At 35.6% G+C, this 20200-nt stretch overlaps 2 protein-coding genes across 2 annotated transcripts; one reads left to right on the top strand and one right to left on the bottom strand.

Annotated features, from left to right (window-relative positions):
* Window positions 1-1709: 1709 nt before the first annotated feature.
* MS3_00004050 (uncharacterized protein) lies at window positions 1710-16151 on the top strand. Its single transcript, XM_051211940.1, has 4 exons — window positions 1710-3367; window positions 5318-5551; window positions 6759-7382; window positions 14938-16151. The coding sequence occupies exons 1-4, from the start codon at window positions 3073-3075 to the stop codon at window positions 15783-15785; spliced, it is 2001 nt and encodes a 666-aa protein (XP_051072062.1). The 5' UTR covers window positions 1710-3072; the 3' UTR covers window positions 15786-16151.
* Window positions 16106-19300, bottom strand: PFDN4 (Prefoldin subunit 4). Its single transcript, XM_051211939.1, has 4 exons — window positions 18451-19300; window positions 18314-18415; window positions 18208-18272; window positions 16106-16416 (listed from the first exon to the last, which is right to left on the bottom strand). The coding sequence occupies exons 1-4, from the start codon at window positions 18454-18456 to the stop codon at window positions 16221-16223; spliced, it is 369 nt and encodes a 122-aa protein (XP_051072061.1). The 5' UTR covers window positions 18457-19300; the 3' UTR covers window positions 16106-16220.
* Between the last annotated feature and the right edge of the window lie 900 nt (window positions 19301-20200).

The raw sequence follows: 20200 nt of genomic DNA, 5'->3' as shown, positions 1-20200 counted from the left end.
CAAATTACTTTAGCGACGTCTGTACCCTGGAGATGCTCTCTTCAGTTTACATGACGTCCCCCCCACACACACACTCTGGACACTGTGACCATTAGAGAACCCGATATCTTTGGTCTGCTGATTGAGCGTGAAATAGGCAAATCAACGAGACCCGATGAGACGTGCCCTAGATAACATTATTCAAATGATGGATTTGATACTGTTAGTGTCAACAACAGAACTGTGAAAAGCACCACTGAACAAATATAACCGTTTTTGGATATGAGTTCAATTACTGGAAATTTTAGGTAAGGATAATATGTGACTATCAAGACCTCGCGAATCCATAAGATCGCAATTACAGAGTATGTTATCACTGGTAGCGAAATGAACGGTAGTTCTACAAATCGACTTGATGTGTTTCATTTCACAACACTCGGAGCATATAGTATGACGAAGTGCACACGAACTACATGAATGAATTTCACCACATGACGAACATTTACCGAACTCGTGCTCACCCTTGTTTACTGCCCTGCAATTCTTCTAGAAATTGATTCTCATGTTTTAACGCAAATGGGGATAATCGTTAATTGAACGCCTGTCCATATGAGCTTGAGTACGAATGGTATTAGGACAACTAAGTACCGTAGTGAAATTCTTGATATCCTGGAATTCAGTTCGGTGTATTGCCTCAATGAATGCATGCATTAGTAGCATTTTGAAATTAACACTTCAGAATTTGTACAAGCTCTCTTGCCATACTGGGTATCTTGATTCAAACAACCATTCAAACGTTTGGCTGGAATTCGTGGTGGTTACTAAATTTTTGCTACGAGGCTTGTTTCCTTGATTCCAGTGTAAACTCGTCAACCTTATTATCCTGACCAATCATCCTATGAAATTTTTCTCTTTCATGGCATTAAAAATTTGTATACTACACGTGACCTGATAGTACTTTGAGAACTTTATAGGGAAGTGACATAGACTTATATGAAAATGCCAAATTTTGTGTAAGCTGCTGGCATCCATTACAACAGGTGCATTGATATGAGCCACAGTTATGGCTCATAAGATTAATCGTATCATCTTTAACATCTTTCCTGGTCGGTTTCGAAATTTTCCGTGTAATTCTGAAGTTTCGGAACTTGAATGAAAAACCCAACTGTCCAATCGCAGGTCCCATCGCGATCCCAATATGAAAATGTTACATATTCGAACTGATCTGCAAACCAAGAATTCCCGGAATAGTCCAATTTAAGGCAGGTGGATCTAGATGAACACACAAATATCGGTATAAAGAGTCACCAAACACATATGCGCCACACAAGTCACTTAATTTGTGTGTAGACTGTGATACTACCTGGGTGTCTAAAGCGGAGCAGGTGGTTTTCTTAAGAGGCCACACCCCGAGTCTTCGACCTGAAGGTCTGATCCACAAGGCAATGAAGCAACTTTAGGAGAGACTGTCTCACAGTAGCCGGTGACCAAAAATTGGTTCACACGCCATTTGTTCCCTCAGGATCTTGGAGCTCATGTACACCATAGGTTTGTAATAAGGGTTTTCCAACTTTCCTAGGTGGATCCTCCATGTCCATTCGACTGAACTTACTGTATTTATAGTTCGCAATAATCGCTCTATCAGGCACAGAATAGTCGTCAGTTTATACAAATTCCATAAAAATACATCGTATACAACCCACAATTCTAATCGGTCACTTTAGGGACAGTTCAAGGTCGTTACGCTCAGCCGTACTCGAATTGCTTTAGGGGGATGTTCGATTTCAGGCTTGTTTCTGTCTCACGATGTTCGCAACATCTGCCGTTCTCCACCGCTCTACATAGCGTAGTATTAAATCAGAAGTAGGGTCTTCCTCATTCCTAAACTGGTTTTTGTTGGCAACTGCCAAATGGTAGAGATTTAAATCTTTACCAGTCATGTGTTACCATATGTATTTAACATAATTATACTAATCATTAGCAGCAATAAGTAAACTATCCTGGACATTTTCACTTATAATTTCACTTATGATTTACTTTAGCCATAGGTCTGAGTCACTAAATTGGTATATTGTTTCCCATCCCCAGCTTTTTAGGCCTTTTCTCTTTTTATACTGATTAACATCGAAATTTTCATTTTAGAGCATGCATGTTTTTAAATCAAACACCGTAAGCATTTTCGGAAGTATGCGCTAATTGCCTCTTAGTTACAATCCAATAATGTGTCAGTTTCTATGCTAATACGTGTATATCAAAGTAGTCCGTTAATTATAACTTGTATTTTCTAAGCTTCCCGAAAGTCGTCCATTTAAGTCTACTTGTACATCCCAAGTATACTGATAGAAAATTTAAGTAATAAGACCTTATATTTGTTGATGCGACTGTCAGTCTAAATCTACCTCTCAACTATGGTTCCTCATGTGCAGACTGACCTGCTTTTATTCTGATGCACTAATTAGTGTGCAGTGAATACTGACTAATCGGCATATTTTTGTTTAGAGTATGAGATGCTTGCACAGTTATTCTGAACATAGTGACGAAATCATGTTGACTCAATGATTAGAGACTTTAACAAGTTACCGAGGGTCAGAGTTCTTGGGTGTCTCGTACTCATTTTTAGTGTAAAGGTCTTAGACTTAGCCATGGTGTTAATCTGGCTGTAAAGAGTTGGATGTACAGTGGGTCACTGGAATCAGTTCCGGTTCTTAACTATGGAACATGACCTATTCTAGGTAAGGGCGTTTGATTACTGTGAGTTTCGTAATCGTTGTCCCCGAAGGATTGCTTACATTAACAAAAACAATAGTAATATAACTTCAAGTAGCAGCAAAATACTTTTATATTTCAACCCCTGTTGTGCCAAGTTTGTCACATTTTATTTGATTTTCCATTTAACCTCCTGTAACTTGTCGTGCTTTTCCTGTAACTAGTAGTTCGAGTGTTAACATTTAATCGTTTAAGGATTCAAGTAATTGGATAACAGTGGCTTCATGTATTTCATAGTGTTTTACAGAAGTTCTAGTTGCTATTTTTTACTTTTTCAACGTATTTCTTACAGATGATTTAACAATTGTTCGGAATATCAAAAGTCTCATGTCCCTCTCATCAGACCGCGCAAGATGTCTTGCAGTTACTTTCCGTCAGCACGTACAACCGTCACGCTTTACTTTGCATGTGTTTGATTTGTTTATTTCCTTCAAGTATATCAACGTCACACATCAACATAATTCATGGCTTTCTCAAGCTATCCAAAATTGTTATCTTATTGGTCATGTTGAACCATACTTATTATTAATAGGTGGATCTTCCGCACATTTGCAAACCATAAAGTTATCATGGGATAGAGGTCAACTTAAATCTCCTTTTGGTTTCTCAATCAACTCAGTGTGTATGTTTTCAGTTAGTTTGTAGTTACTTTTCTTTTTTAAACGTATCAGATATGACGTGGTTCATAATACATCCTGTTGATCACATATAGTATTCGTGAGAACTTATACCTAATATCCTTTTAACGATGGCATCTTTATTTTCCTGATTGTATAATCAAGTAAAATTAATTCGTTAAAGCTGTTGGTGACCAAAAGGACTCAGCCTTATATATTCTTCTGTTCATAGCTTTAATTTATAACCAAAAAGTAGTCTGATAGAATATTTTGCTGTGTACGCTAATCTTGCTAAACAGGTCGAACATTCCGTTAGGTCTAAGGACAGCGTTTGTTGACAAATCTCGAATAACTGCTCGTTTAGTCATTTTAGTTTTCTCCGTTAGAGCATATTTAAACAAAACCAGAGATTTGGGTTCATTAAAAGAAATAACACATTATTGTACAAACCCGATAGTACTGATCATAATAGCTTTTCAAATATCTACAAACTAAACATGATACTGTTCCGTCTGGTGGAACTTTTTACACCTCAGGGATTTTAAGTCGCTAATATTTAATTATATTTGGGATAAAGCAACTCGTATGATGTATTTATCAAATTCATATCCTGATAACTAAAACGAATTTGTTTGCTAGTTGATCTACAGTTTTTGATTGCGATCATGAAACGATTGATGCTAAACCGCCATTGAAAACCTGAAAGCACTGGACGACCGTTTCGTCCTATTGTCCGACCATCTTCCACTGTATTGAAGTAGATACCTCTTTCTACCCGACACGGATTAGCTCCATTGATCGCGGCTTCTCACTAGAACTCCGAGAGTTCCATCATGAAGCTGGTCACTAGTGAGCACATGGTTGGATGCCGGCTCAGTGGTCTAGAGGTTAAGCGCTCGTGCTCGGGACAAGGCCCTGGGCTGAAATCCCGCGAACGCGATCGTGTATGCGCAGTGCTGAAGAGTCCCACAATAGGACGAAACGGTCGTCCAGTGCTTTCAAGTTTTGAATGATGATCTAACATCAATCAGTTCACGGTCTCAATCAAAAACATAATAATCTCTACAGCCCCATACTGATGATCTACAGTTGCTTACATGCAAATAATCACATATTTTTCATTATACATTCCATACAGCAGCGGATGATTTACTCCTTAAAACATTATTGTAAGTGAATAGTTGTTCAGTCTTCCGATATCCGAGTGCTGATAAGCTGTAAATAGATAGAAGTACACTATGGATTACATTGTAAATCTACACATTTTTTATTATCATAACTATGGAACTGCTCAACCATTTTCTATTAGATACCGTTAGCCCCTTGCTCGAAATCAGTATTTTAGATGCGTAATTAGCTCCTTGCTAACTTAATACAAAAAATAACGGACGCAATGGTTTAATAACTATCCTGGTGGGTAACTTGTTCGTAATTTCTAAGCCGCCATTATCTGGTAGAACAGCCTTTCGTAAAATCCTAGTTGTCTAGTGGAAACTGAGAATAAATAAACAAGCAATTTATTTGATAAGTATGTCAAAAGTTCCAAGCTACTTATACGTTTACCATTCTTAAGGAATTTGAGTATATATCATAAATTTTAGTAACCTAGCATTAATTTGCTTTCAAATTTACTTTTTCCCTATATGCGTCGGAGTAATGTGCAAATGTAAACGTCAACATTGGAATACAGAACAGTGGTTCTTGTTTGAAACCGTACTCAAGAACATTAAACAACTTGCCGTACCTATTCATTTCCTCCTAACTTATTTATATTATTTTACCCATGTACCGTATACCATCACATATGATCAGTTTTATTTGTTCATTATGCTAGAAAATTGATTGGTTATGCATTCTTGTCTTAGAGTTTATAGCAGTTAGAATTGTTTCTATACTACCTGTTTATATGTTGCGACCCTTCTTATAAATTCTAAGATTGATGTTTATACTTATAGCAGATGTTGGTTCTTGGTTGTTGGAGACTTCTCAGTTTAATGCGATGCGTTTAGAGGAAGTTATCTGTCAACTAGTTTGGCAAGTTACACAATCTGAACCTAGTTGTTCAGTGGAACGTCTAGTCAAATATCTTGAAGACGTATATCGTGGCATACAGCTTCCTGTCCCTTCACTAAATGATGTGAATAATTCTTTGGCCGTCTTAACTCAAGCTGGAGCGATATATTTTAGCGGTAATTAAAATTCTGTTATTCTTGTGTAATTATTCATGACTGAGTGTCTAACTAATTTGTTTTATTTATTAATGAATCAATTTTTTATATTTATTTAAGCGGACTAAGTTTACATCAAATGTATAGATTATATTTGAATAATTTCAAGGATTGGAATTTAAGTAATTATCCAGCTATTTTTGTCATAATTTGTATTTATATGGATTTATTTTTAAACTAATTCTGACGTAACACGTTAACATTAATTATTTGCAGAGTAAAGTTGTTGACTGACATTCGAAGCTATAGATCTATTGCACGGCAGAGTATTCAACTGTAAATTAATTTTTCACCAAGTTTAATGACATTTTTGTATTTTCATCATAACTTTATGCTCTCTCGCGGCTACTTGGAAGTTAATTTGGTGAAGATTATATATGAACTCAGTATTAGATCAATAGTTCTTTATAACTATTTATGACAGTTTAGTTTGTAAACGCTTTAATAAAATAAGAATATGAGAAGAGCTCCATGATTAAAGTGGTAAAGATCCAAATGATCAGATTCATATGAAAATAAGTAATGATCTGAACGAACAAGAGTTTTTATTTAAGGAATCTGGTAATCCTTATTGATAGTGTGAAATCACCACCCAACAACGTTCTCTGTTCTGTGAAACTATGCGAATGGATGTCAAAGGTTTTATGACGTGTAGCAAACGATATTTTTCATAAATCTCACCTTGAATTTTCAAGCGGATTAAGGTGAAATCATTTCCGTTAGTCGCTCAAGCATTGCTTCCGATTAAGAAACGATCATGAAGGGTAATATGCTAGCCCGGAAATTAGTCACCAGCCTTTGTTATCACCTGTAAACTGTAAGTGATTGTTTGTTCAATTTTTCAGATCATGAGTATATACATTTAGATATTTTACTGAGTTTATGTATTTATAATCCCATCGAGTTTTTTATACATTGAAGTTGAGAGTTTGTGGCGTGTCGAATTTGAAGCCAATTTTTATCACGGACTAACATCAGGACCATTGTAAGCCACAGGTACTCGTCTACTGTTTCGTCCTAGATTGAAATTCCTCAGTTTTCTTATGGCTAGGGATTTTATTTATGTATACGTGTTGTGTTTCATACTTATTCTTAGTCATGTTAGGTTTATATCCATCTGTTTCCTTTCTTCCTTATTTCTCTATGTACATTTATACATCCAACTTAGGTCACGGATACAATCTTCTGACACCTGAAAAGTTAGCCGTTGCAAAATGGCTTGAAAGTATACCGGAAACATGTACAGACACTGAAAGTGTCTTGGATTACCCAATTTCAAAAACGGCACCTCTAGCAGAAATAGAGCCATTTGGACGAAATGCATCCTTATCTGATCCAGTTAACCGTTGTGATCTTGTTCAAAACAACGACCAACTTCGCAATGCTAAACATAAAATTGGAAATTCTACATATTATCGAAATGCTAGTGCTCTGGTGCCAGTTCCCGAAAATCTAGAACTAGAACATTTGCTCAGGTCTTTCAGTGCTCATTCCATAAGTTCATATCACCTTCGACGTAATCACATAAATCATTGCAACCCAGTTGTATTTGTTTCACCTACCAATAGTTTAAAATATCTCAATTCCCAGTTCCCCTCAACTTATAAAACAAATGACATCAATAGTAATTATGTTATGAAATCAGCAAGAGAAAATGTTATTAAATTTAGTTCAGCTGGTGTGAGTGATTCTCTTAAATCACATACAGCTCGATCTGAAATCAAACTCCCACATCATTCACAAATGGAAACACCATTCACCAAATGTACTAAAATACCATCAAACAAAAAATGTAAGTTATTTTCCGTAAATTAACCTACCAGACAACCTTCAACTTTTTTGGGTTTTAATAAATGATTTTGAAGTATTATATATATACTGCCTACGCAGTGGATTGTATAATTCCTAGTTAATATTTGGATAACTCATAATTGTAAGTATTTCTTTAGAAATGATTGTGGTTCACATTTATCTTGGGGCATTTCATCTTTGTACTTTGAGTGTCTACCTTATTTAAGCGAAGAGTTTCCAAACTCAAGTTCGTTGTCATTAACTTTAGCAGCAACTAATTTAGATGTTTGCAACGGTAATTATCGTAAAGAAATTCTTTCTATAAGCCTACTTCTATAAATGTGAATAGTCCTCCTGAATTGGATACTGTTCAATGCGTTCATTCGAAACCTCGTTTATATTTATTATCTTCATAAAATTTATGTTGGTCAAAGGGAATTAAAATTCTCTGAGATCAACGATGTATTTATGATTAACATTATTCAGTGATAAAAAAAATACTAAAGTACATTCACAATAATCAATTTACTATCATACAATCCATTAGGTAGTGTTGAACAAAGCATAATATCCGTAAATAGACCGGTCCTTTATAATAATTTATAGTTCATTTTGACAGATAAAAGTATTTTTTTGTAAATGAATCCTTTGGCTTTTAAGACTTCTTCAGTACTCTAACAAAAACGTTATTCACTTGTTTCGATGGGCTTTAGTAAATATAATAGTGGTCTCTCTCCCTCTTTTATTTAAGGGCATCATTTTGTCTCTAAGCAATTATATGATCAATTAGTTTTTTATTGGTAGCAATTCACTCATAAGCCAGTTTCTTAAATGAATTTTCATATATATATATATATATATATATATATATATATATATATATATATATATATATATATATATATATATAGACCTAGATTATATGAGATTGATTTGGTGCCAAGATTTTCGACTTAAATCTATCCTGAGATTAAAAGTCCTACATCCTTACAAAATTCTATCGTGAAAACATTCCAGCTTTACTTGAATAAATATTAATTTACAGACTTGTTGCAATGACGATATATAACGCTCTTGTCCGGTTATATACATGGATGTCTTAAAATTAATAATTTTATTCAAAACAACCATACTGTCAAGATAGTAGAACGCATTTCCCCTCTTTTCGTTTGTATTTATCATCATCTTATTGTCTGTGTAATATTAATTACTGCTATGTATTCGATTTTCCTCCGCAATCAATATTATTAGGTTACATCCTTCGCTTTTTATGCGGTTGGTTTCCTCTCTCTATGTACTGATATAGAATGTGTAGCAACTTGGAACAGTACATATTCCTGGTAGGTCTTACATTACCTATGACCAACATACTATTAGATTGACAATATTGACAGCTAAATATTTAGTCAATTTCTTATCAAAAAATAGGGAGTAATACAGAATACCCCTGAAGCGAAATCATGCTTATTTACACTTTGTTATCAACAGTGCCAAATACTCGTTTAATATTTTCTTTAAAAAAAATTAAGTTTCTGTAAGTTTACCAAATAGATATATTATGGAAATACGTTTATTTTATGATTACAAGAAAGGCGTAAAAAGTATATTTCAAATTTCTTCTTGATTATTTTGAAATAGCCTATTACACAACAATTTTTTTGTTAATAATACCAGGTAAATCCTGTCCCCTGATTTGTAAACTTCACTTGCTTACCATATTGCGGTAAATTAATAGATATTTTATCTTTTATTAAATAAATACTCTGGTAAGATTTATGGTAGTTTTTTGGGTCTAAATATGTAGTTCACACTACAAGCGTTGCCTTTTTAATTTTACTTTGTTTTATTTTCGCATCATATTTTAATGTGTGTGCCACTTCCGTGCTCCGTTTTCATCTGTATAAAGTCTATATGAGGTAAGTTTTAAAAAGGAATTCCTAGATAGATCATTAGATTTATCAGTCACCTCCTGTTACTTCCGTATTTCGCTGTCGCCTACGTAAAACTACAAAACTTTAGATACAAGTGTTCCTTTATTGTTAAGATTAGTTTGTTTTATCAAAATAATGTATATATTAGTATATAGTAATCGATACATTAATAATACACATATTGTAAGGAAATGTTAACGACAATACCCAAAAAGAAGTATATTAAACGAAATATATGTAGACAAACAGGGGAATATATAAAGACGTGAATTGAACTGGTGATTATATTCAACGTTCAGATAAATTAATGACATAATAATGTTATGTTTACGGCTATCTTTTTACTTAAAATATAAGTCAACTTAAAAGAATCTGAATTCGTCTGAGCCTATGGTTCTTAGTTTTGTGTAGTTACACTAACTGCATGAATAATACTAATTAACTTGTGTTAATGGACAATAAATGTTGAAATTTTCATTATTGCTAAACAGACATTGAAAAAAACATTCCGAAAAATATACTTTCATTAGATTGTTGCACCTGTTTTATCATTTGGAATCTTTTACTTGATCCATTTATAACAAAATCCCCTCACTTTATCACTTTATATTAAAATAAGTTACAAAGATGTTAGTACGCTTTTTTTAATTTGTATATCATTTGACTACATTGTTACCAGTAAATTGAATAAGCGTTTTGAGGCTTATAACGCAAATGAGGCGTAATATTTATTGCTTCTTTTGGCCTCGGATAGAGCGGAAGATATCCGGATAGAAGGCGCAAAATATACTCAGATACAATATTCCAAGTATATAAATGTATATTTATTCAAAATTCGAAGGTTTGGATGTATTGGAATCCGTACACATTATTTTAGCTGCTCTTCAAATGAGTATTTTAAATCATAATAGGAAGCATATATGTATACATTTAACAATGTGACAGAAAATTATTGAGTATAATGTTTAATAACATGAATCTTAGTTACAAATGTATAATTATTTTTAGGCTTAGCTACACATGGAATAATCAAGTAACATTTTGCCTAAATTCGTTCTAAAAGAAACTTCTTTGTCTTGTCTATCAAAATGAAAACACCGCTCTAATTCTGTCATAGTGAGAAAGATCAAACATTCAGAATATGATTTGAGTAATAAGTGTCCCAGAGAACTCAGTTGATGAAAGTTAATAGCCTGACTAACTGAATTTCTATCTTCTCATAGAGTACCCTACAGGGAACTTCAGCGTTGCTTACTCCACCGTTCTGCGATGCGCAACCAGTACTTCAAAGGCACATATGATTAAAAACATGAGCTTACGCATGTCTTCTAATTTCATAGGTCATATTTCACAGATATAGAATAGTACAGAGCGGACTGCTTCCCATCATACTAGCCCTCTGTTTGGCAGACGAACATCTAGCCTTCACAATAAGTGACGCCAGTTGAGAGAAGCCAGGTGATCCAACGAGACTCTCAAAGTATGCCAATTTCTCGACTTCTTCAACTACTTCACTCCCTATGATCAATCTAGGTGACCAGCTCTGAAACAGAGGTTCGTGTCTGGCGGAACATCTTAGTCATACTAGACGTTTAAAAGACTGAGTTTTGTTAAACTCATCACCAGACAGGACGATGTCATCTGTTTATTCTCAGTCAATAAGTGAATATGCTGACAGGAAATGAATCTCTATGATGTTAGACAAAGAAAATGTAATTTTTTAGGATAGTAACTATAAAGAAATAAGATGGAAAAGGGAGTTAGTGAGCTTCCCGACGAAACCGAACCACTATTCCAACATATATCCAGGATTAAATCATCAGGTATCGCTGCTCCCTTGCTTCACATTTTGCTATGACCTTTTCAATTCGACCAATAGTCGCAGTGGGATGACGATTTGCTATCTAGATCATTTGGTAGTTATAGGCTACTGGGTAGCAATTGAAAGCTCCTGTAGCTATTTTGCTCATCGTTCCAGTCGTTTGGGCTAAAAATAGATCAGGGTTTCAGCTTTTTCGCAAACAGACCGACCAACAAATGACTTTATGACCTTTCTTTCCAATAAGTTTCAAAAGTTATCTATTTGTATCTATCGACGCTGTGTTTTCCATTTTTCACGTCCGTCTTTCACCGCCATTCATAGTCGTTTTACATACTTTTGGTCAGTCTATATTTGGGTTGTCTCCGTTCTTCATCATGTTCGGAGTCTGATGAGATGAGTTTCTGAACATCTGTTAATCTAATAAATACCGCCTATGTCCAATGATCTTCCTTGACCTCTTAGGTTAAGACACTAATAAATAACCCTGCTGTTTGGACATTATCCCAAACGACTTCATGGAGAATATCACTTTGAAACAAAATGTATATGCGGACAATACGGTTTTTAGTTAGATCATCATCAGCCTGTAAAACACAGAAATATTGATGTGCATATATGAAGTCATTACAAAATCAAGTCAGTTTATGAGCCGATGATAACTGGGGAATAGATCACATAAACAAGTAAAAATTACAAACTGATATTGTGATGACAGGTGTACTAGTTGTGAATAGAATAATGAAGGCTTGAACCAATTTTTCATGGTAGAAAGTAGGCCAACGATTTGAAAGAATGGACACAGATAACGTTTATTAAAATTATAAAATTGCGTAACTAGAAGTGTTCTGATAATTGGAAAATGAAGCGTATATTTGAAAAAATGAGGTTGTAGGTAAATAAACGGACAAAGAGTATGGAAAATCATAGATAAGTTAGTTTATTAATGCTGATTCTCCCAAAGAGGAGGTGAGGGTTTTACAAATTTCATAAGAATGCACAGAATTAGATTGTTAACTCGAATCTTTATAGCTTCTGGTATGTGTAAGGGATGAGATCGAACCGAATAAGGGAAACTTTTAGGTATATGATAAATTACTTTGAACGATTTGCTGATCAGATGTGATAGAATATAGTTGCGTGTTGTTTTGGTGATACTCTTTCCCAACTTTCTCCACAGGAGTGGCTGGATTTTTAGATACTCACAAATGCGGTAAAACCAGATAACTTACGCTCTGAAAAATCATCATCGACTGTCTGGAAACATCTTGTTTTAGTCAATATGTCTTGTAGTACATCACTAGCTATATCTCCGCCGAACTATAGGTTTATGAAGAAAGGTTCCTTACTGACCGTTGACGACGCTATTCTCGTGCTCGATACATGCGAGTGTTTCTTCATAAAATCTTGCGTATAACCTATTTTAGTCATCATATTATGAATGAGCTCTAGCTCCATGTTTATAGTGTCTGATTATATCCTCCTAGCTCTACTTGTAAGACGTCTAACTAGGTTCCTCTTGTGATTAGTGGATACAATACTCAAGAAGTGCGCGTAATAGGTTAATGTAGAAGTTTTTCTGTACACATCCACTAATGGAACCATTTTTCTTCCTGATAACTCAGTATCGGGTTGTAGAGATTACTAAGTATTTGATTGAGATCATAAACCAATCGATGCTAGACCAACATTGGAAACCTGGAAGCACTGGGCGGCCGTTTCGTCCTATGTGGGACTCCCAAACAGTGCGCACCCACGATCCTGCTTGCAGGATTCGAACCCAGGGCCTTCGGTCTGGGATCACTCGAAATTGAGTTTATTTTATCGATGTAATCAGTTTTGTTTATTAGAACTAGCCCTCTTTTACTTGGCTTGCTTATGATCAGCGTTGTATTTTATAAACATATGAAAAGCACCTTGATGCTGTTTGGTAAGTGGTGATTTCACACTTTATTTTTGCATTGTTGGCAGATTTCAACTAACGTGATCTTAAATCTAGTAATTTCATCTAGTGAGGTTGGGACCAAATCTGTTGTTCGTAAAAATGAATCCAAAAACTGAACATCTGTATCTAGTTGATTTATTCTATTCCTATAGTTGCAGAATCTAGGGCCGGTCGATAAAGCCTCTAGTTGTGCTATATCTAACCGAACACTAGGAAAATCATGAACTTACCGCTCTGGGCCCAAAGGGAACCTTTTTGGTTTTTAACATCCAAGTGGTATTATTAGTTTTCTCCATAATTTTTTCGGGTCTGCTTTTTGCTACAATGTCAATATAATCCATGAATTGTGATTTTATTTCTGGTGGAAAGTTATCGATAGTAGATTTTCTTTGCAAAAGATTTCTTTCCAGATCGATTATGTGCATTTTTCAACAAATCTGTTTGGTTGAGTGCCCATTGTTTAAGGGTTCTGAAATTAGGACAAATCTTGTTCCGACGTTAAGAATTCCAATGTTTTACAATATCTATCAGTCTGTATACAATCATTAATACATCCCAACGAAGTTTTCTAGAACCCTCAAAAAATGGGTACTTTGGCTTGACATAAATTTCGACCACTTAATGTCGTTTCATGGAAGTCGATCCCATTAAAATAGAAGTACTACTCCAGGAACTTAGATCGTTAATACTTTTGGCACATGTGAAAAATGTCTATATTTCTTGAGTTGGTATCAGAAGTTTTGTGGAGATTGTAGTAATTTCAATAGTTGAGATCATGAGTCATTTGAAGCTATACCACCATGGAAAACCTGGAAGCACTGTATGCACAGTGTTGAGGAGTCCCAAGACGGGACGTAACGGCCTTCCAGTGCTTTCAGGTTTTCCACGGTGGTCTAGCTTCAATTGACTCATGATCTCAACTATTGAAATTTTCAGAGTTACCTGAAAAAGAAACGGGATCAGTAGTCTTGACAACTTAAGGGACAGTGCTAGAAAACAGTCACGCGATCTTTTACTGCTTTTAACTTGTCAGCATTGCGCTCTTAAGGCATGTATATAATATATATTGTCAAGTTCCACGATGCATATGAATAACCGACTAAAAAACAAGCATATCTCGATGCAACCATAAAGTTAATAATCCCAAGCGTAAAAACCAATCCGATTCATTTATTTATCTGCATCAATGATGTTTGTGGCGTGCTACGTATCTCACATAATCGCTTATATTTGGGACAAAACCACAGTGGTCATAGCGGAGCATAGTATTAATCCATTAGATCACTGACTGTAAATCTATCGTATGGTGTGATTCCTGTCCAATCTAACTTCCTTTTTTTTCATTGAATGCTTCCGAAGTCTTTTTAATTTGAACCACATAATGTTCATGTGTCACTGGTTTTTGCGTGATAGAGTGCAACGATATCGAAGTTCTTTTCGATCACTTTTATTTTATTCTTAAGAAGCTATCAACTCATTATATAATCTCTCTGATAGTCTCAGAAGAAACCTGTGTTCCATTATTCATACGAAGCTGCCGCTAGCAGTTATTGGTTTCTTTTTCATGAGGAAGGTTCCACAAGAATATTAGCTCATTATGTTCCCACGGGTCGGTAGATGAGAATCAATAAATCCTATCCAACTGATCGCACGACAATTTGGTTACCACAAGACCTTAAAAACATGGTTGTCATTTGACAATAACGATTTCGTTCAACTTCGAGACTCATAATCCTTGTTGTAAAACAACTGTATGAAACTCCGCGTTATCATTTAGAAAAATATCGAGTTTTTAGGATTCTGAAATGATTATTCTTTACCTCATTGTATACCACGACTATTCTAATCGTCTACAATTCAGTTAATTCCCCAGGTTTTTTGAAGTGGCTTTTGGATCGATTTCAACATCTTCGGCTTTCTTGGCGTCCCAGTCGCCTGTCATGCGTTGAAGATCAGATTATGCATCCTCAGAAAGGTAAGACATCTCAAGCAATAAAAACTGCTAAAGATGAGTATTATGTTCCCAGTCATCCTGCAAATCAACCACCCCAAAACCATGCGATATCCTACGATAGCTTTTCTACTAGCAACTTACGAAGATGCTTTAGTTTGTCGGATGGGGGTAAATCGAATAAAACTAACGACCAAATTATAAAGAACTGCAGTTCATGCATGGAAGCATCGTTCTCTTCAGGGATTTTGAATGCAGAAATTAACGGTAAAGGTAGCAGAAAACGATCAAGTTGTCCAAGTAAACAATTACATTTGTCTTCTCAAAAAGACATTCACGGGAACCATTCAGTAGCATCCTTAACTGTTAGCTCAGTATCTTTTTCGAAAAATCATTTTCTAAGTCAAAATCACGGTATTAAATCAGTACCACGTCTAATTACTTCACCCCATACTCTGGTGCGTAACTCTTCAAAGAATAGCTCGAACTTTTCTATACAACACAGTGGCCGGACGTCTACTATGCGAGATAGTGGGTTTGTAGAAGGACTACATCGCCCTTTCATATCTGGTTCTTTTATACAATCTAATTTCTCGAAATCCTCCGAAAGTTCCCGTATGCATCATGATCCTAGATCAGACAGTTTGCGAAAAGCGTCTATTAACTCCTCAAATCTTTGGTGGTACATAGGATCCAGCCGCTTGGCACCTTCTATAAAAGCTTCCAGGCCACAATTCATTACTTCTAATAATATGTGAATGTTGTTAAGAAATGCCATTCAAACTATGCTTTCAATTTATTAACTATCAGTCAAAAGTCACTAATCCTGTTACACCTTTTAACAGTTGTATATAGTGTGTTCCTTTGCATTTATCATACTAGTATGCATTCAATAGTTACACTTTTTGTCTTTCCGAGATTTGAATAAACCTATTTTTTGGATGCGCTCAGAACCAAACATACAAATTTCGTAATCGATAACTCATTTTTTTAACCTCTTAACTTAAATTATTTCGAAGAAACTCCTTTACTGCCATTTTTATCTCTGCTTTCTCTTTGCTGCCTTACCATAACTGTATTTTTTTTAGAATTGTTTATTAGAAATACAATTGATACAGATAATTAGTTTGGCTCCAATAAATACGCGAACTCTTGTAGTATACTGGTTGATACTTTTCGAAAGCGGCATTATACTAGTCCTCTTCGAGATTAATATGATTTCCGAATTTGCCATAAAGATCTTTCTTTAAATTGTTCATGTGAACTTTGCAGTCGCTGATTCGTTCTTCGAGGTCCACCATTCGCAATTTCACTTTTTCTTTGGCTGCTGAGAGCTCTTCTCCAACTTCATCATTTGACAAGTGGAAAAATGTTTCCCCAATAAGATATCTTTTTACATTTTAAGGTCGTTTTAGTTAATTACATAATACATATTTATTAGTAAAGTATAATAATACAAATCGACAAATCAGCTGGCCTTATGTGGATATACAATTTGCCTAATTAGCCTTTGCCGGATGATAGCCGGAGGTAACGAACAACCTCCATGAAAATAAGCTTAGTAATTTTACACAAGCTTTAAGTGACTTATCCATGATCTACACACCAATTTTGTAGTGTGAATTCGTAACCTCGTAGGTAATTATAGGAAAAGTGAATGTAAATGAAGTATAATGAGGGCGTCATATGTCGGAGAACACATAAGTTAACCACTAGAGGTGTTTTGAGTATCCAGAAGTATGTTTTTGAATGTGAAATCACGAAATACGCTACTTCTTGGACTTCACTTCTGCAAATCTTGGAACAATGAGACAGGGTGTCTTACATCATGACCCAAACATGACAGAACATCGTGAAAGAGCTACCGTACGTCTGTTCTGCTTCTAAAACCCCACAAAGATGATTATTGAGATGGTCATAATTAATTCAAGTGAGCTCTCCTAAGCTTTGAGAACAAGGTTTGAAAGAATATTGGTCCAGTGGTTTTTAACGGTCAGAACGCATGTTACATATCACAAACTAATATAAGCAACGTTGTACACAAAATTAGGACAATGGAATCAGAAGTACGTAATTACTGAACGCAGGATCCACATAGACTTTCAGTGACATAAAGTGTGACTTATACATAACTAAATGATTCTAGACGAAATAAAAGCTTTCGCTTAACAGGCTTTCGTAACAAACAATAGTGGATCACCGGCGTGTCCAGGTAGGAACCTAATTATATTTAACAACGAAAAGAAAGAAATAAGTAAATTAAAGCGAGATATTGTCTTTAGAAATAAGTCAGGTTTTGTCTTGAAGGACTCATAGTAAGGCTCTTTGACTACCTCAGCTGGCATCAGATCCCAGAACTTGATCACTCGTAATAAGTAGAAAGTATGCCTACAATCCATTCTGCTACGTATCTCTAATTTCTGAGTGTTACCCTTAAGGTTTGTGTTAAGATTAAGCTTAAGTAGGTAGTTAAAGTGGTTCCCAAGGGTGCTTGGAACACGTCACTAGTTCATTTCTGCGATGTCTATACTCTAGTGAGTTAATGTTAAGTAATTTAAGGTGCTCGTCATAAGGCTTGAGTTTAAGTCCCCGAACTGATTGCGTGGCTCATCGTTGGATACGTTTCAATGTACTCTAGTCCTTTCTGAGTGAGGGAGCACTATGTTTTTATACTCTAAGTAGGGTCAAGTAGAACTGTTAAACTCAGTGGAGACTTCTGCCGTCGAACTGGTCAAAAATGCGCCTTAACGCATTTGTCACATTGTATGCTACAGGTAACAACAAAACGGCACCCAGGTCGCTTACACGAGTTCACCATGACCATGGTGAAATGTGGGTTGTTAGGTAGATCCTATAAAGGTTTGCGACCAAAAAAAAACAAAAAGAAATACACACAGAGAGAGTGGAATGGATAAACAGATGGTACAAGAGTTTAGGACATACTAAAACTAGCAAATCACGTTAGGACTAAGTTTTCCATTCGTAGAGCGCGTGCTCCCAGATAACTGCGAAGAATTAGATGGGAGCTGGTGGGTATTTGAAGAAGCAAATCAGAGTAACAACTATGATTTGCAGTTATTATTGAGGTTAGTGCATGGTTCAATACATCGACCACTATGCATAATAAATTTATGTACATGCAGGGATAATATCAAAAATAAACGGACGTCAAGAGGATACGGGTGTAAGCTCTCCTGGACGACAACTAACTCATCCTCAGCATCATTCAGATTTGCCAGCTCTTTCTAAAATTCATTATTACATACAGAACAAAATATATTCACACTTTTTTTTGGTCGTAACCGGATGTATAATCTTTAAATTTTAAGTTCCACGTTGCAAAGCTGTTTATCCTTTGTTGATCCTCATGCGTTACTTCAATATCTTCCTAGCTATAGTGATCAAAACAAGCACTTGACGTACCGACATCGCGAACCAACAGGTGACCTTGAGTGAACAAACTCACCTCTTCAAACTTCAGTGGTAGGAATCAAGAGTTGACTTATATTAAACAAATAGTTGTGAACGCATTGGAAAAAGCTTTCAATCATCAGGCTTTCGTACCTTATAACAAAGGAACACATATAGATCATTTTTGTCAATTGCACTTACTTTGTTGTTGCTATCACGTTCCAACCGTTAAATATGTGCTTAAGCGTCTGAAATAATAATTCGGAAACTACGTCGTCCAGAGAGTGAAAAATAATTCTTGGTTATGTGGCGCGGAATAGCAAGTCAAATTTTGAACCGGAGGTTCTCGTTATTGCTTCATAGCACATAAAAACCTGTGCAGTATGAAATCCCAATGGGCTACCACGTTAAGTTGTGGGTGGATTAGTCAGAAATTTACTTAAATTTTCAGAAGTAATGCGCCGGTTCAGCTACATATGACTATCAATACTGCCAGGTAAAAAAATGTACGGGTTGTTAATGACGAAATTCCTTCAAGGACTAACACAGGCCATCAGTCCTTCCCGAACTGAAACTGATCTTAAGTCTTTGTCAACAATCTACTTAAGGTATGTGAGCTTTCTAGGCACTACTGCAAAATGCGGAGACGGATGCTTGTGAAGTGGACATTCCAGGATGTATCGGAGTCATTAAATATCATCCAAACTTTGCAGGCTAGTTTACAACATGAATCCTTCACGACTCACTTAACTCAAACTGCTCTGTCACAAAAAAGATAGTAGTATATTGGGAAATCACTGGGATAATCAACAACTATTGTGACCGATCGGTTACAGTAACTTAGATAACTTCGTAACTGTTCAACGAATAACAATGCAAAATCAGCGTAAGGATGGCACGCTTTCTCCATGATAATATGGATGTTTATGTATTCATATTCCCCATCAATTTTTATTATTGTGAACCTTTGGCTATATCTGAAGCAATAATGGATATATCAACTCAGCCCATTGTAAATAGATGATTTTTGGTGGCACTTTTTTGTAACATCGGCTATTTATATTCCCACTTCTCTTAGTTTCACTGAAATAATACATGTCGATATGAAGTCCAGCACCTCTTTCCCTAATAAAAAATTATGCATTGGAGTGCCCGAAACATAACACTCGTCTGTTGTAGTACATTGGAAGAAAGTAATAAAAGTTTCCCTTCTCATTTTCTGACATAATCAAAGTGGTAGGGAAGCGACAATTATCAAGAGAAGGATTTCTTACTTATGTGGATTTCAAAATGGTCCTACCTTAAACTACGTTGCTAAGATTTATATGTGGCATAGGATCACTTTAGATATATCGTGGCACTAAATGACAGATCCCCATACTAAATCATATAAACGGAGGTACACCACTCACGACAATCGGTTTATTTCCACAAATAACAACCGACCAACACATCGCAAACCCGATGGCAGATGTTAAGCGTCGTAGACTATGATTTCCCGGAAGAAGCTGAACATATCAACCTAATGTTGACCGAAGGGAGATACGACACCAGTGCCCACTTGGTCTATGGTTATGAACGTCTTCGATAACATACGTTAATTAGGTAAAGACAATACCCTAAGAGAGACCTCTCATTATCAGCTATCTCAGCGGAATAGTAGGACCAGGAGGCCACGACTTAATATCTAGAAGTACGCATTCTAATATGTCATCGATTAAGACCCTAATGACAAATCAGTCAACCAAGCATGATCGATTTT

This window comes from Schistosoma haematobium, chromosome ZW, assembly GCF_000699445.3.
Source record: "Schistosoma haematobium chromosome ZW, whole genome shotgun sequence".
NCBI classification, from domain to species: domain Eukaryota; kingdom Metazoa; phylum Platyhelminthes; class Trematoda; order Strigeidida; family Schistosomatidae; genus Schistosoma; species Schistosoma haematobium.
The sequence above is the reverse complement of the archived record's forward strand: the minus strand, read 5'-3'. Positions and strand labels throughout refer to the sequence as shown.